Here is an 18111-nt window from a genome sequence, read left to right on the forward strand (position 1 = left end):
GGTAACAAGGTAACAAGGTAACAGAGTAACAAGGTTACAGAGTAACACCTATATATTCCTCGAATCTAAACGTGAAGAGTAACAGAGTAAGAAGGTAACAAAGTAACAAGGTAACAGAGTAACAGAGTAACAAGGTAACAGAGTAACAAAGTAACGAGGTAACAAAGTAACAAGGTAACAGAGTAACAGAGTAAGAAGGTAACAGCAAGGTGAATTAAACGCTCGCACCAACACATTTATTGAATTTAAACGCTCGGGACATTTTGTGAGGTCTTACACCAACATATTTATTGAATTTAAACGCCCGGGACATTATGTGGGGTCTTACACCAAGTAGTACCCCTATTTTGTGTCTGGTCTCTGTTCCTCCCCGAGAAGAGATGAGTGTTTCATGTGTTAGAAGAGCGGAGAGAATGATGTGGATTCATTTTCCAAACAGTAGCTAGTTATTGAACCTCACTATGCTCCTTTTCATCAAGCATTTAGCCTGTTCCAGGTGTTCAGATAGTTGGGAATCAGTGTGAAAAAACGGCGAGTGAAAAATTTGGGAAGGAGTGTGGAGGGGAATTTACTACTTGCCATCCTTTGTGCTTATCCCATCCTACTATGTTTATCAGTTGAGTATGCAAAACTTCACAGACGCCTGCTACGCAGGCTATTTCACACCCAAGTTTTACCATTAAAACTCTTTTGTCAACTCTGACGTCACAAGATGTTTCCAATTGAAAGTAGCTCTGTCGCCCCTGACAACAGCAGAGTTTTAACAGTAAAACTTGGGTGCAAAACTTCCCTCGTTGCATACTCAACTGATAAGCATAGTAAGTGAACGTCTGGAACAGGCTATCAAACACTGTATGATGACCCTTATACTGTGAAGAAGACTTTTTGACTGCTTGATGTCTTAATGAAAACAAAATAATTATTTCTAAACGGCAATGTTTTCAATTCCTGTAGCAGCAGGTCGGTATCATAACTACAGCCAATCAATCCTTTACTGATGGCTGTCTCTCTAGGACAGCAATGTTTTGTTTCTCCTGACCATGCACCAATCCATACACTTGCTCTTAACATAATCTCCCTACAATGGCAAGTAACATGTAATTCTGCCCCTGTAATGTCTTCACTGTTCAAACATTATAAAGCAATACCAAGGAGTCATCAACCCCTTATGTCCTTGAAAACTTTCATATGGACCCCCTTTCTATTCCGGGCTCTCTACATTTAAGATGTTCTGATGCCCGTATTCTGTCAACACTGGGGATGCTAAATCATTGCAGCACTTAGTTCATCTGATTTACAACACTGATTCTGTGAAAATCTTTCTTTCTCTGGCTAATCCTCCAAAGCCTCTCTTGAAAGCCTTTCTCTGACTTGCTCCACAGTGATCTCAGCTGAGTCAATCATCACCGTCTTCTGTCTTGACTTGGATCCCTTGTCCAGGGAGATGCTCCTCTTCCTTACATTAAGCAGCTCTGCTAAGTATCGCACAAGTTCCTCATTAGCCTCACCCTCCCTCGCTGGGGTCGCAATCTGTACTCCAACACCATCAGCAGAAATATCTGAATAAGAAACAAACATTTAGTGACCATGTTTAGGCATTTAGCTCTTGGCTCTCTGTACCTCTATCTACCCATGGCACTCAGACGTATAAATGTGTGAAATAATTTATACTTGTCTCTCTTAGCTGCTGGGGCAAGTGCCAGAAGAAAAGATGGCCCTGGGAACACATGATCTGATTGGCTAGATTTTAAAAAAGAAAATTTAAAATATACCCAATCAAATCAACCATTTTAAAATTCCCTTTGTTAAAAACTAGCCAATCAAATCATGTGTCCCAAGAGCCACCTTGTCTTCATACAAAGGTCCTGCCAGTTAAGAGGAATACGAGAATAAACAACTTGACAAAATACTGGACGGGTGAGGGGGGTGGTGTAACCTGTCATGAACAAGCATCCCTCCCCAGAGGGAGTAACAATTCTTAGTTTTCACATGACGTCATCAAAATTCTAAATCCAGAATCACAAGCCCCGAGACTTTTTATCCTTCACTGGCGATTAGATGTCCTTAATATATATCTTATTGAAGGTTTTAAGCTCAATAGCATTCGCCATCTTTATCGAATCTTTAAGAAATAACATTTTGAATTTCAGAGTTTTGCACCACACAACATCAGAATGACCGCCTGAAGGCTGTCAGTATTCTTGATCTGTTTGACTCAACAGCTTTGGATTTATTTTTGCAGTGCGTGAAAGTATATTTATTTGCGTGACAGTGAAAACCTGCAATACTCGTAGTCACTTCATGCTACAGAATGGTCTTTTTAAGACTTAAATAATCGGAAAATGGTAAACCTGCATTGCAGGTGTAAAAAGGGGAGCAGGAGGGAAGGGAAAAAGTGAAAGGGAGAAAGGAAAAATGCCCCTCCCTAGCCCAGAAGGGGGGAGGTACTTGGGTAAATTTTTGTTGAGTATGTGCCGCTAGCCTCTCAGAACCCCTACCCCATTATAGTCATATTCTATGGCCAATTATATACACCCCATCTTAGTCACTTTTGGGTAAATTTAATTTTTACGACCCCAACTTAGTCACTTTCTGGGAGCTGTTTGTCAAATATTGAACAATAGCAATAAATACGGTAACACTTTTTTCAGGGAATATTTCCGTTCATAAATCACAACTTGCCAGAATTTCCGTACTCTCAAAATCCGGGAAAAGTGTGACACCATTCTAGTCACCCTATAAAAAATGCTTGAAATGGCGACCCCATTATAGTCAGTCCAGTCGTGAAAATGCGGCACATCCCCATTAGCCCATTTATAGGAAGTGCCCCCCCCCCTCCCAGGCTCCCTAGTCGCCTGTTCCTTTTTTCCCCTCTCCCCTTTCCTCCTTGCCCCTTCCTTTTGGACGGTCTTCAATATTCACGTAGTCTGGAATAAGGAATTCTTAGTCTAGTACAGGGTTACCATTTTTGTCAAGGTGTCCCTCTTTTTGGAGTTTTCTACAGTTATAGTCACGGTGGAGGGGAGGGAAAGGGTGGACGATATCGATCAGGACGTAACAATTCGATAATTGCGATACTCGATAAAAATCAATAAAAATCGATAAACATCGATAAGTAATTAACTAATTAGTATCGAAAATCGATCAAAATCGATGACCCAATTCTTTGTGATTATCGATTTTGATCGATTTCACTAATTAAAGTTCGATTAGTATTGATTGCATTTGAAAAGTATCGATCGCGTTCGATTAGCATCGATTTCAAACAATTTGTATCGATTTCGATCGGAAATATCGGAGTAGAAAAGCTACCGTTTTTTGTGTGTGCGTTCAATCAATCGGCCAGTCAGGTCAGTTCGGCAACGTTTATTTTTGAACGAAGAATAAAACATGGTCAATCTTATAAAACAAAGAATATCAGAATATGTATACGCGACGTAACCTAAGACGTTCTTCGCCAGCGACACAATTTGTAGACGAAACAACCCGGTTTAATACCCGCAAACAATTCCATTTATATACTTCATATATATTACTTCATATTAATTACGTTTGTTTGAACAATCTTTTATTTATATGACCAGGTCACAGGAACTGATCAGATCACTTTCAGACTTTTAATTACTATCTTCATTGTCGATACATCGATAATCCACTCCCAAATCGTGTGATTATCGATTTTGATCGATTTTCGATACTAATTAGTTAATCATTTATCGAAAAATATCGATTAATATCGATTTATCGATTAGGTTTCTGATGATCGATTTCGATCGATTTGTTACGTCCTGTATCGATCCACCAATCCCACCTCTCTACTATTTTTGCACAACGTTTACTTCTCTTCTGTTACTCACCTGTGACATTGCTTTGCTTTGCGCCAGGTTTTGCCAGTATTTTTACGCAGATCTGGCCATCTTTAGTCAAGGAAATCGCTGATACAATGCCTTCTCCTTCCAGTTTCCGTGGATCTGGAGATTGCTGTGTACCTTGAGTGACTTTTCCTTTCTTTGGCATATTTCTCGTTCTAGTTCTGAGACTAACAACGATTGCATTTGGCATATAACGAAAGCGATTACATGTCAGCGAAGGGATTATGCCTGATTGCCTTATCAAAGCAAAACATTTCAAAAGAATTCTACTGCGCGCGAACGTGAAATTTCTTGAAAACATTTGAGCCGAAGTACTTGGTCAGCGGAATTTTTTACGACTTCGGAAAATTTTCATTAGGGTGGAGAGGTAAGTCTTCCACTTTTTTAAGTTGGTGTTAAATTCATAAACTGCAACAAAAATTGTTGTTATAGTAATTTGTTAGTTTTTTTTATAAAAAATGTGTATATTAAAAGCGAGATAATAGTATTTTCCAGTTAAATCCGTTGTTAGCGAATGTCGTGCAAATTACGCATCACCCCCTCCCGCTAGAAAGTCACAACGTTCTATCAGCAGAATTTTCGAAAATAAACATGGCGGTTGCAGCAAGAGATCGGCGCTTTACTCGTTCTCGAAAAACGACTGTTCCTGATGGCCTTGGAGAGAAACCAGAAACCCGTTCCCTTCGTTCAAATAAGGCTGCTACCTCCGGCTTGGGCAAAAAGAGCAACTGCATTGTCGTGATTACAAAACTGAAGTCGGAAACAACTAAGTTTGCAAAGAACAAAGAAGATTCGAAGAGACGAACGCCCGGACGAAAACGAACTAGAGTGGATAATGAAGATGAGAATGAAGTCGAAGAAGAAACCAAAGCAAAGGTTACATTGTTATATTCTTTTTTCTTGTTTATCTGTTCTTGATGAGTACTTAGATTACCTCCAAGAATAGGGTTGCAATAATTTTTGTCCTGTTGTACAAAATTCCAAATTTCGGAGTCTGACAGTAAACAATAATAATTATAATAACTTACTAACATGTAACGGGAGATAAATCCTATATAAATACCATAATGAAATGGAGATACATTAAAATTATGCAATTATATTTAGAAAACAAGATCTGCGCAGAAGAACAATGAGACAAGAATACGATCATCCAGCAGAAAGGGAAAAGAAGCACAATCTACTTCAAAACAAAGGTTATAAGCTTTCTTTATATAATACTTACGTCTTTATGGTCAAGACGATTTTTATATTTTTCAATCATTTACTTCCCATGTAGAATCTACATTGCTGCGAGAAAATGTTGTTACAGTTGTGTCGTTGTAAATAATTATGTTAGAATGGCCTTGTGAATTTGTGTTAAAGCTGTTGCGAAATTTCAGCGGGTGTAGTTCCATTAACTGTTGTTTCCGATATGTTGTTCTTTACACAGAAATACAAAGAAGAGTTCAGTCAATACTGAAGAATCACTAGGCTCTTCCTCTCTGTCTGAAGTTGAGAGTGAGAATCAAGAGAGCTCGCCAGAATCAGAATCAGGCATGGCGTCTCGGTACAATTCGTCAGCATCATCATTATCGTCATCATCAGACAGGGAGAGTGATTCACCAGTACCAACAAGTGAAATGTCAGACAGCTCAGACAAATTCGACAGCAGTTCAGATGAGTCATCTTCAAGTAGTGATGTTGTAACATGGCGTACAAGGTAGGTAGATGTGCTTTCAAGACATAAATTGAAGAAAAAATAAATGCACCTGATTATATTATTGAGTGACGGCATAAGTTTGCATGCATTAGAAGACCATAGAGAAAATTAAAGCACAGCACAGCCAAATCTCAAGTGCTTGCATACACTGTACTAGCTCAACAATGCACAAGAATTAAGATTGCTATTTCCTTTGCAAGAAATTGCCCAATTATTTTCAAACAGTTATGTGGGTTCTCAAATGTCTGCCACCTGTTTATGGGAAGTTAAGAAGTGTAGGAAACAAGGCCAAGGGCTTAACATCACTGCTCAAGGAGCGTCTTGTCAAAATGAATGTTATTATTATTTCTCCTTCATCAGGAAAAGTCCCAGAAAACAAGCCCAAGCCAAGTCCAGAAAAAAGATTGCTGAACTTTGTAAACATGGGTCAGAAGATTCATTATCCCCATCATCTACTGATTCATCATATTCAGAGGATTAGTAACTATTTATGTGAGAGTAGATTACGTTTATATTAGAAATTAGTATATACAAAAACAGTGGATAGCATTTTTTACACCTACTGATTGGCTACTCAAACTCTGAATATTCTTTGCTATTCACCCCCCAGTAATGCGTGCAAGGAAATTGCAATCTTTGACAGGAATAAACTAGTCAAAAATCATTCTTTCAGGTTATATTATTATTATACTGTTTTAGTATAATTATACTAAAACAACTATTCACCTAAAGTGTTGGTGGCTAGTGGTGAATTCATATGTACCTCTTCTTCGGTGAATACAGTCGAAGCTCTCTTAACGGACACTCTTGTAAGCGGACAGCTCTACTTACGGCCACCTTGTTTGAAACCCCGTTTTAACTCCCATACAAACTCTGTATTTTTACATTCTCGTAAGCGGACATTCTCGTAAGCGGCCGCGGACACTTTCAGAGATTACGACTTAGACTTTTTCTTTGTTTTTAAGTTCCCGTAAGCGGACACCCCAAAGAAAATTCTGTTAACAACCTCTGTATCCTGTTTTTATCAATCAACTTCACATCGCCGTTCGTCACAATGATTTTACAGTCATTACAATACCATATTTCAGTGTTTGTTTTGTCGTCATGCACGTCCGTCCGGTTATTGTTAGCTGGGCAAGCTCCCGTAAGCGGCCATCTATCCCCTACACCTCTAGTGGCTGCTTACGAGAACCATTCTCGAAAGCGGCCAGCTCCAGTTACGGACACTTTTTCGCGTCCCGAGGGTGTCCGCTTACGAGAGCTTCGACTGTAGTTGTTAACTAGCTAGCTATTATATCCACTACTTATATTTTTGCCACTTATTAATTTGTAATTATTTTTTCACAAGAATAGACTAAGTACTGTTATGTTATATTCTCATAATATAGTTAGTGTCCACCAGACTTTAGAAAGACAAATATTTATTGCTAGCAGCTTACATATTGTAGGCCACTTCTTAGCATGAAGCCACTAAAAACTACTTACATGTACAGTATGCCTCCCCCACCCCCCTCACTGAATGGAGTGCTTAAAAAGGGTGGTTATGTTTAGAGGGTGGTATCTTACACAGAGTTCCACTTGTCAACAACTTGGCTTGAAATCACGACTTTCTGTTCTTGTGTCCAATGTACTAACTTAAGCTAATCAGCTTTCTAAGTACATGGTAAATCAAATAACGCAGTTACAGTCAAAATAGTCAGCACGTGCCGCCTAGTATTCCAGAATAGTTTTGATTAAAGGCGAACGGAATGTGTAATTCGTTTCAAACTTTCAAATTTAATTTGAATATTGGAATTATCCAACTGTAGCCCAAGAGTGACCTCATTTGAAACATGGATTATTGTTAATTGGTTTACCGTCGCTTGCATCTAAGCGTGAACACGTGCCGCCGAAACATGATCTAATTGGGTATCAAACGTGGCATGATTGGTCATCAAACGTTTGAAGTTTAGCAGACCGTAACGGCAACTTTCGCGCCGAAACTTCAACACATTCCGGTTTCGAAACAGTCGAAATGGCGGAAACATTGGATATCAAGACTTCCTTCTGTTGTGGCACTAACAAAATACAACGAAACCAAAGATGGACGCCACGTTTATTCCACCCCCAAGGCATGCTGGGGCAAGCTTAACAATGCATGATGTAACATCCCCCCTTTTGTGAAAAAAAAAAAAATACAATATTAACACAACAGTGAAAAAAAAAAAAAAAAATGAAAGGGTAACAGGTTCGTCCTAACTGATAAACCCTAGTATTGCCAGTTTAAACGGGAACAGTTCAAGGCAAAGTTCAACAACAAGAAAATGTTTGATAGGGTGTTCAAGTTAAATCAATGTCTCTCTAACTCCACACATTGGAGTCCAGTAAGTCTCTTACAGATCCAGACGGACCGGTGCTTTTACAACTCTGCCACAGCGAGTCCTCACTTCGTTGGCTGGTGGTGTAGTACACTCTACTTCATTGTTGACTGACCCGCTTCCTGTGAACTGTGGTGTTTCTTGTACGTCTAAGGCTCTTTGCTCTGGTTGTATGGATCTGTGCAGCTGCGAGTCTGTAGGTCGGTTCTGGACAGCAGGTACTGGACTTTTCTGAGGTGTCATCGGTACACTTACGGTGGGTAGTGGTTGTCCTAATGGATGATCATCCTCCCAGGATGCACTTGGTTGCTGGGACATATAGGTCTCCGCATTAGGTGGTGGGGCTGCAGCCAGCCTGATCTGTGTTCTATTTCTGCGAAGCTCTCCGCCATTAGGAGTGACAACAGTGTAGGACCTGGGTGAGGACACTTTCTTTACAACGCCATGAGGCCAGGCAGAGTGCTTGTGCTTAGGGTTAGGTTTGGCATATACCCACTGGCCAGGCTGAATTTCTTCATGTGCTGTTCCTCCCAGATTTCTGTCATAATATAGCTTGGCTCTGGTTCGACGTGCACCGATTTCAGTTGTGACTGCAACAGGATGTGCGACTTCAGGCTGGAGAAGTGCGGGTGTCATTGGAAGTATGCCCCTTGTGCGTCGGGATATGAGCCTTTGGGCTGGTGAATGTTCCTGGCCCTGTTGTGGGGTATTTCTGTAGTCCAGCAGTGCCAAATGGATATCCTTGTTCTTTTGATACATCCTCTTGACTATCTTCACAGCTGCTTCAGCCTTGCCATTTCCTTGTGGCCAGTACGGAGATGAGGTAACATGTTCAAAACCATATTCAGAAGCAAACTGCTTGTACTCAGTGCTGATAAACTGCGGACCATTGTCCGTGATTAAGCGCACAGGTATCCCAAACCTTGCAAAGTGTGCTTTGGTCAGCTGCACTACTGTTGCAGTGAGTGTGTTGGGCAGTACATCGATTTCGACCCAATCACTGTAATGGCACGTCGTGACCAGATGCCACTTTCCTTCCCACATGAGTATATCTTGACTAACCACGGACCATGGATTATCTGGGATATCATGGCTAAGCATGGGTTCTTTTGGGGCTTGACTTGCATACTGGGCACACATTGAGCATGACATGCACTTGTTCTTGATATCTGAAGTCATGCCTGGCCAGAAGAGGGACACCTTGGCTCGTCGAATGCAGGAGCCTACTCCAAAATGCGTTCTGTGGATTTTCTCAAGCATAGCTGGTCTCATTGAGCTCGGGATGACTGCTTGCTGGCCTTTATACACTATGCCATCTGCCACAGAGAGTTCATCTTTGAAGGTGTAGTAAGGTCGTACCAATGGATCCACACCTGTTTTGGAAGTTGGCCAGCCAGTCATTATGTGAAGAGATAGCTTTTGCAGTGCTGGATCCATAGCAGTCTGCTCTTGCAAGCTTTCCTGAGTAGCCGTGGAGATTCCAGAATTGTCCAAAGCCATTGCTTCTAATTCTACTCGAAATATCTGTTCCCCAGAAAGATTTGCTGTGGAAAGCTGTGGGAGAGGGGCTCTGGACAGGGTGTCAGCTATGACTTGTTGTGACCCTTTCTTGTATTTCACTTCAAATGACCATCGTTGGAGTCTCATGCGCATAGCCTGTAGCCGCCGTGGTGCTTTGTTGAGAGCTTTCTTAAAGATACTCTCTAGTGGCTGATGATCCGTTTGTACTGTGATATCTGACTTTCCATATAGCAGACTGTCCCATTTCTCAAACGCCAAGCATATAGCCAGACATTCCTTTTCAATCACAGCATATCTCTGTTCAGTTTCGGTCAGAGTGTTGGAGTAAAATGCCACTGGTTGATCATTCTGCAAAAGTGCGCCACCGACGCCAACTCCAGACGCATCCACCTGAAGGGTTACAGGCAATTGTGGATTGAAATAACACAAAACAGGGGCATGCGCAATAAGTTCCTTTGACTCAACAAAAGCTTTGTCATGTGAGTCAGTCCACTGGAAGGGGACATCTTTGTGGGTTAATTCTCTTAAAGGCTTGACCACATCACTCAATTTTGGACAAAATCTTGCAAGGAAATTGAGCATACCCAAATAACGCTGAACAGCATGTGGGTCTGCAGGTTTTGGCATTCTGGAGATTGCCTCGACCATGGATGGAGCTGGGCTAACCCCTTCAGGACTGAGCTGGAATCCCATGAAAATCACCTTTTGGGTTTTGAACCTCCACTTGGCTGGGTTCAGCTTGAGTTTCACTTGTTGCATTCGCTGCAGGAAATGGTAAAGATTCTCATCATGATCTCTCTCGGCCTCCTCCTGTGTTTGTCCACAGCCATAGATAAGAACATCGTCAGCAATGTTGCAGATACCTTTCAATCCTGCAAGGGCTTCCTGCTGTCTCGCTTGATACTCCTCGGGTCCACTTGAAACTCCGTAGGGCAGTCGAAGCCACCAGTACCTGCCAAAAGGAGTATGGAATGTTGTGGCCAGGCTTGATTCATGATCTAGAAGTATGTTTGTGAAACCTGACATTGCATCTGCAACAGAAAAACACTTTGCACCGTTCAGTTGCGGCAAGATGTCCTCGAAGCGGGGAATTGGATGCTTGGGGACTCTTATAGCCTTGTTAATGGTGTTTGATGGGTCTAAGCAGATTCTAAATTTGTCCTTTGTCTCTCTAATTGTCATGTTACTGCACCAAGCTGTTGGCTCATACTGTCGACAAATCTTTCCTTCACTTTCCATCTTGTCTAGCTGCTCTTTGATTTTGGCGTGTCTTGCTACTGGCTGCCGGTGGATGGCATCATGGACTGGGGTGACTTTTGGGTCTAAATCAAAAGAAACTGGCTTTCCGAACTGTCCCAATCCTGTATGCACATCAGGAAATGCTTTAAGAACCCACTCAAGAGTCATCTTGGCAGGGAGGGATGGCAACGATGTGTTTGGATGCGGAACATCAAACATCCGTGATGCTGGTATTGGTTCTGGTGGCTTAGGCAGGTCGCTGGCATGTGAATTCTCAGGTGTTGGCAGTTGTACTGGGGGCTCAGAGTGGGGTGTCTCCATTGTTGCAGTGCTTCGTGATGTTCCAAGTGAATTAATTTCATCTGCACGGATCTTCACCAGCCCTAGCTTTACACAGTCTGAGCCAGACAGGAGGGGTGGCTTTCCTTGTATGTGTGAGTCCCTCAAGACATGAAATGTGAGGAGGTGGTACCCTGCTGTGGTTTCAGCTAGTAAATCCAGTTTACCCATAGGTGTGAGCTTAGAGTTGTCATAGGTGAATAAGGTTGCTTTACTAGGGGTGAGGTAGTTTGTGATCTTCTGCCCAGGAGGGATCAATGTTTGAGCAAGTTTTTCTGGCAGTGTGTTACAAGTAGAGGCGGTATCTAACTGCACCCTGATCGATTTGGTTAGGTCCTTGGTCACACCCAGTTTCAAGTGGCTGAAGAATTTACGGCCCACCGTTGTGCCATGAATATTTTGTGAAGTGCTGTAGACACTTTGGGCATACTTTTCTGGTTTGATATCCACCTCAAAGAGATCAGTTTCGTACTCCTCCCCTAAGCTGGCATCAAGTTGGTGTGCCTGGGTGGAGCTGGCTAAAGGGGGTGCTCCCATTTGACAGGCACGGGCAAAGTGTCCGATTCTCCCACAGCCCTTCCTAGCGCATCGCTTGTTTGAAGCTGGGCATACAGATCGAGGGTGTGGAGGACCTGCACAATACTGACAGGTGTCTGTTTTGCGCTGGCGGTTAAAAGGATCCTGACCCCATTTTTGCTCGGACTTGGAGGGTGTCTTTGTGCCTTTGTAGTTACCCTGGCCCCAGTTTTGCTCTGGCTTTGAGGGTGTCTTTGTGCTAGTGTAGTTAACTTGTTCTGTGGGGCCTTTAGCTTGCTGCATTATTGCTTTAGCTTTCTCACATTGCTCAAAGTTCTTAGCTACTTGTAACATTGTCTTAAATGAGACTACTTCTTTCGTTGTTTTATCTCTGTGGCCCTTATCTAGGAGTTTTGACATCAGTCTCTCGTTGTTGATCCCTGATATGAATTTATCTCTGAGTAATTGGTCTTCACATTTATCACAGTACTCAAGTCTCCTACCTTGTTGTTTAACTCGTCCTTCCCAGGCAGTGACAGATTCTTGGACTTCCTGTCGCATTTGAGCGAACTTTGTCCGTTCAGTTAAGACTCCTTCACTCGCGAGGAAATGTTCCTTTAAGTGTTCGAGTATAACTTTCGGTTCTTTCTTTTCTTCTTCGGACAGTTGAAAGCCCTGCACGAGATTTTCGAGTTCTTCGTTACCAGCAATGGCGGAACGGAATGCTGCTAAAGCTTTTCCTTTTGCGAGCCATTTAGGCTCCACAGGCACGGGGTCCTCTCCTTCTGCTGGTGCTTCGGGTGGAGGTTCGCTATCGAACCAGCCGTTGAGCTCACACCAATCTTGAAAACTTTGAATGAACTTTTCGCAGTTTCTTCGTGGATCTCCCGTGGTTGTGAACTTTGGGAGCATTACAGCGGCGACTCCTTGTCCTGACGAGGTCGCCATCATTAGATTTATTGATTTACATCAGCTGGAAGCAAACTTCTGACACCATGTTGTGGCACTAACAAAATACAACGAAACCAAAGATGGACGCCACGTTTATTCCACCCCCAAGGCATGCTGGGGCAAGCTTAAGAATGCCGGTCGCTTAGAATCCAACATTTTGTGGCAAGAGGATGGAACTTCGATTTCTTTCATACTTTTATGTTAGATAGGCTAGGGTATAACTTAAATCACTGTATAGTTCTTTCGATTGAATATCCTTTTATTTTAAAGAAAAATGCAAATAACAAAAATCCGTTAAAATCGTCATTTGAGGCGCTAAATTATTCATGACTTTTGCACGAGTTTGAGAGCCTCGCGTGCAAAAACAAATCACTCTACCGTCTTTTAAACACTCAAACCATAGTTAGCAATCTCTAAACATCTACTGAAATGATTTTGGGAAATATTACGTTGTTCTTTGTAGACAAAATAATTTTATTTCGAAGGCATACAATTCACTGCCGTAAAAGTACTTGGTAAATAAAATTAATTTTCACCATGTGCGAAACCTTCAAATCGTTTAAGCTTCTGGTGGTTGAATGTTAGAAGAATGGTGTATAAATCCCTGTAAAAATTTCTCCGGGCAAATGATTAAAAGCGACGTGAGATCTTTTCGAATTCGGTTAAATATGCAAATATTTGACCTTCCGCGGTCAACTTTGAAGTTACGGGTCAGAAATAATTTTTGTTCCGTGTTCCAAGTCCTAACCCATTTAAGACCAAATTAAGCATATGAAAAAAAATATGTCATTTTCTAACCTTTATCTGCTGTAAAAGGTAGGTTCGAAGGCCATTTTAGCATGATTACGGCTCTTATCATTCGTCGCATCTGAGCTTCGTTTTCCTTCCGCGGTCAACTTTGAAGTTACGGGTCAGACATGAATGACATGAATATTTCAATCCGTGCACAAGTCTTAACCCATTTTGGGTCAAAATAATCACACACAAAAACATTATGAAATATTCTAACCTTAATCTGCTGTAAAAAGCAGGTCCGAAGGCCTTTTAAGCACGATTCCGGCTCTAAGCATCCGTAGTAATTTGAGCTTCGTTTATGTAAGTATGTCATATTTAGTGGTCGAAATCCAATCTGTGATCAACTTTCGGCGCTTCTTGTCACCACTGCATCTTCTTCGACGGCATACGCCGATTGTTATTATTGCCTCGTTAATAGTACACAAAAAAATAACATCTGATCGCTAAACGGCATGATGTCGGCGCTTACAGTAGCTTACAGTCCCATCTTGCAATGGGCCGTCTGTTCGTCACGCAATACTGTGTCATGGACATTTTTTTAGGGGGTGGTAGGCGGGTGTGGGAAAGGTTGAATATGCGGAAATGCTTGATTTAATACTTTATGACAAGTACGTACTCGAGCCAGCAACAACAACAACAACAACAACAACAACAAGTACAGTGATATCTTTTGGCAGACAAGATAAAGCACACGTACTGTCAGTTGATAAGCGTTATGTACAGTGTAATGCAATGCAACTGTTCGCGAATTCGGTTGCTCGCGCGGGGTTGGTTGTAATACCGGGAGTGGAAGGAGGATATAAATCTTTACTAAACAAGTAGAGTTTTTAAGTAGTTATTCCCTTTTTTACTGTAAAACCGACAACGAAGAGAAAACCGGGCTCGCGTCTATGTTTTTTGGGGGGTGAGGGGGTGGGGGCCGGGGGGTTCTTGGTTGGTTGGTTAGCAAAGTTTTATTTTTTTTTTTTACAAAGATACCTAACCAAATATTGCATGTCCTGTATAAATGGTTAATGATAGAAGTAACGATAAGTTTTGATTTTTTTTTCGTGATCGAGTGGCAACTTAATAAAAACATTGCATCGCAATTTCTTTTCGCCCTACGGTAAATCTGGGTGACCTGTGGCTTCGGGTGGTCATTCGTCAACCTGTAACAAAGTACTTTCTTGGGGTGCCGTTTTGAACATACTGTCGAATTCATGATGTCTAAATTCAACAATAACTAATTTGAAGTTTAAACGAAATTAAAACATGTTAAAAAAACTCAGTGCTAAAACTCTTTGCTAAAAAGGATCAGCAAATTGCTATGGCAATTCGGCGTGTGAAAAAGTCGCCAAATTTAATTTAGTGGCTTCCTAAGTAAACAAAACCTTGGTCGTGCTAGTTATTGGCACCGTCTGTTTGCTTAAAGGCTGCGCGTGAACAATTTTTTCAAAGTTCAGTTTATTTCACTGGAAATGGAAGGTTGTTGTTCTTTTAAGGCCCTTGTTCGTGGAGTTTGCGGTTTTGATTCTAAAGATCGAAAGCGTCACACTGAAATCGCTCCTCTACTGTCGTGTGAGAAGGACATCAGCAGTCACAAGTCCCAGTATTAATTTAGTTAACTCTAACATGACTCTTTCCCGTGAAAAACCAAACTTCATAAGTTTATAAGGCAGCTCTTGAAAACTTCGTTATACAGTCTTAATATAGTAAAGAAGTAAATGGTTTGAACCCAGTATCAGGTCGTAAAGTGTGATCGTCCGGGTGAGAGTTGCTCTGAAAACTCTAACCTGCGATCAGGCTTTCTCCGCCGCGAGAAAAATAACTCCTGATCGCAGGTTATGAAAACTCCGGGATAGGGAATATTTCTTGAGGTTCTCGATCCATAAGTAGGGTATCATTTTGGCAATGTGTTCCGGGTGTGATCCTTAGATATGGTACCTAAATTCTATCAGCTAAAATAAACGCCGAGCTAAACGAAAAAAAGGTATCTTAAAACTGAACTTTTTGTTCAAGTATTAGTAAAGCGATTTTATAAAGATTTGTGTTTTGCCGTGTGCGCATAGGCGTACGGGCACCTTCGGACCTGGGGGGGGCGGAGGCCTTATTGCCTGAAAAAAAAAATGGTATGGGTTGAAAGCCGAATAAAGGAATATAAAATGGACAACAAAACGTGCATTGAAATAGTTGTGTACAAGCTTCGCCTGCTTGCTAAAAGTAACGATAGTTCTTTAATTAATTTCGTGGGGTTGCCAGAAAGTGTTAATGCACTGAATTCTCTTTCTTCAAAAATATATTTTTTTATTAACTCTAGTTCAGAAAAAGTTGCAGTATTTTTTGGGAGCTAATTTACATTGTTTTTCCCCCACTTGAAATTTATACAAAAGCGTGTGAAACATTCACGGGGAAATGGGTTAGAAGGTTTTGAGCTAGCCCTGGGAACTTACCATTTGAGTGAAAAGCATTAGCTTCATCACATTTGGAACCGTATCGCAGCTTTGTTTCAGGGTCATATTAGACTGGATCCAACGCGTGCAAACGCTCAAGCTACGGAAAAGCTGATTGCAACTGAATCAAACTGAGGGGCCATGCAGAATTTGCGAGAAAACTCGAACATGATTATAGCAACTTGCAAGAGAAAACGAAAGCAGATGAATGGGAAATTTGGACTTTTGAACCACAAAGTTCGGTATATTTCCAATACTATTGCTTTTTCTGTTGATGTAATTCGTTTTGAACGTAATGTTGTGATTTGTCGGTTTATTTTCTATTTTTCTAGGCTTGTTGCCCGAATTCTGAGCATTTTGCCCGAAAAATTTCGGCACTGGGGGGGCTGCAGCCCCCCTCGCCCCCCCCGCCTCGTACGCCTATGCGTGTGCGGTTAGCCGTTATTTGTGTCGGCAAGGAACGCTTTTCCTCCCCTTGAATAGATTGTTATTTTTCGGTTTTGGGCCTTAACGAAGTTTTCAAGAGCTGCCTTGAAAACACCAAACAAATAGCTAGCTTCTGAAGTTTGGTTTTTCACGGGAAAGAGTCATGTTAGAGTTAACTAAATTAATACTGGGACTTGTGACTGCTGATGTCCTTCTCACACGACAGTAGAGGAGCGATTTCAGTGTGACGCTTTCGATCTTTAGAATCAAAACCGCAAACTCCACGAACAAGGGCCTTAAAAGAACAACAACCTTCCATTTCCAGTGAAATAAACTGAATTTTGAAAAAATTGTTCACGCGCAGCCTTTAAGCAAACAGACGGTGCCAATAACTAGCACGACCAAGGTTTTGTTTTCTTAGGAAGCCACTAAATTAAATTTGGCGATTTTTTTCACACGCCGAATTGCCATAGCAATTTGCTGATCCTTTTTAGCAAAGAGTTTTAGCACTGAGTTTTTTTTAACATGTTTTAATTTCGTTTAAACTTCAAATTAGTTATTGTTGAATTTAGACATCATGAATTCGACAGTATGTTCAAAACGGCACCCCAAGAAAGTACTTTGTTACAGGTTGACGAATGACCACCCGAAGCCACAGGTCACCCAGATTTACCGGAGGGCGAAAAAAGATTGCGATGCAATGTTTTTATTAAGTTGCCACTCGATCACGAAAAAAAAAAATCAAAACTTATCGTTACTTCTATCATTAACCATTTATACAGGACATGCGATATTTGGTTAGGTATCTTTGTAAAAAAAAAAAATAAAACTTTGCTAACCAACCAACCAAGAACCCCCCGGCCCCCACCCCCTCACCCCCCCCCCCCCCAAAAAAAAAAAATAAATAAAACATAGACGCGAGTTTTTCTCTTCGTTTTCGGTTCTACAGTAAAAAAGGGAATAACTACTTAAAAACTCTACTTGTTTAGTAAAGATTTATATCCTCCTTCCACCCCCGGTATTACAACCAACCCCGCGCGAGCAACCGAATTCGCGAACAGTTGCATTGCATTACACTGTACATAACGCTTATCAACTGACAGTACGTGTGCTTTATCTTGTCTGCCAAAAGATATCACTGTACTTGTTGTTGTTGTTGTTGTTGTTGTTGCTGGCTCGAGTACGTACTTGTCATAAAGTATTAAATCAAGCATTTCCGCATATTCAACCTTTCCCACACCCGCCTACCACCCCCTAAAAAAATGTCCATGACACAGTATTGCGTGACGAACAGACGGCCCATTGCAAGATGGGACTGTAAGCTACTGTAAGCGCCGACATCATGCCGTTTAGCGATCAGATGTTATTTTTTTGTGTACTATTAACGAGGCAATAATAACAATCGGCGTATGCCGTCGAAGAAGATGCAGTGGTGACGAGAAGCGCCGAAAGTTGATCACAGATTGGATTTCGACCACTAAATATGACATACTTACACAAACGAAGCTCAAATTACTACGGATGCTTAGAGCCGGAATCGTGCTTAAAAGGCCTTCGGACCTGCTTTTTAACATGAGATTAAGGTTAGAATATTTCATAATGTTTTTGTGTGTGATTATTTTGACCCAAAATGGGTTAAGACTTGTGCACGGATTGAAATATTCATGTCATTCATGTCTGACCCGTAACTTCAAAGTTGACCGCGGAAGGAAAACGAAGCTCAGATGCGACGAATGATAAGAGCCGTAATCATGCTAAAATGGTCTTCGAACCTACCTTTTACAGCAGATAAAGGTTAGAAAATGACATATTTTTTTCATATGCTTAATTTGGTCTTAAATGGGTTAGGACTTGGAACACGGAACAAAAATTATTTCTGACCCGTAACTTCAAAGTTGACCGCGGAAGGTCAAATATTTGCATATTTAACCGAATTCAAAAAGATCTCACGTCGCTTTTAATCA

The 18111-nt window shown here is 41.3% G+C and overlaps 2 protein-coding genes across 3 annotated transcripts; one reads left to right on the plus strand and one right to left on the minus strand.

Annotated features, from left to right (window-relative positions):
* Positions 1-242: 242 nt before the first annotated feature.
* LOC144641611 (UPF0235 protein C15orf40 homolog) lies at positions 243-4173 on the minus strand. The gene is made up of 2 exons (XM_078500661.1): positions 3858-4173; positions 243-1559 (listed from the first exon to the last, which is right to left on the minus strand). Exons 1-2 carry the CDS (start codon positions 4171-4173, stop codon positions 1333-1335), a joined length of 543 nt encoding a protein of 180 aa, XP_078356787.1. The 3' UTR covers positions 243-1332.
* Positions 4174-4458: 285 nt separating this feature from the next.
* On the plus strand, positions 4459-7615 carry LOC144641095 (uncharacterized). 2 transcript variants are annotated; one of them, XM_078500174.1, is made up of 4 exons: positions 4459-4748; positions 4980-5068; positions 5305-5574; positions 5935-7615. In XM_078500174.1, the coding sequence occupies exons 1-4, from the start codon at positions 4464-4466 to the stop codon at positions 6053-6055; spliced, it is 765 nt and encodes a 254-aa protein (XP_078356300.1). In that variant the 5' UTR covers positions 4459-4463; the 3' UTR covers positions 6056-7615. The 2 variants fall into 2 exon arrangements, with proteins under 2 accessions (XP_078356300.1, XP_078356361.1); XM_078500235.1 differs by having other exon boundaries at positions 4459-4742.
* Positions 7616-18111: the final 10496 nt, after the last annotated feature.

This window comes from Oculina patagonica, chromosome 1 (genome assembly GCF_052425735.1).
Source record: "Oculina patagonica isolate OP01 chromosome 1, crgOcupat, whole genome shotgun sequence".
Classification (NCBI taxonomy): Eukaryota; Metazoa; Cnidaria; class Anthozoa; order Scleractinia; family Oculinidae; genus Oculina; species Oculina patagonica.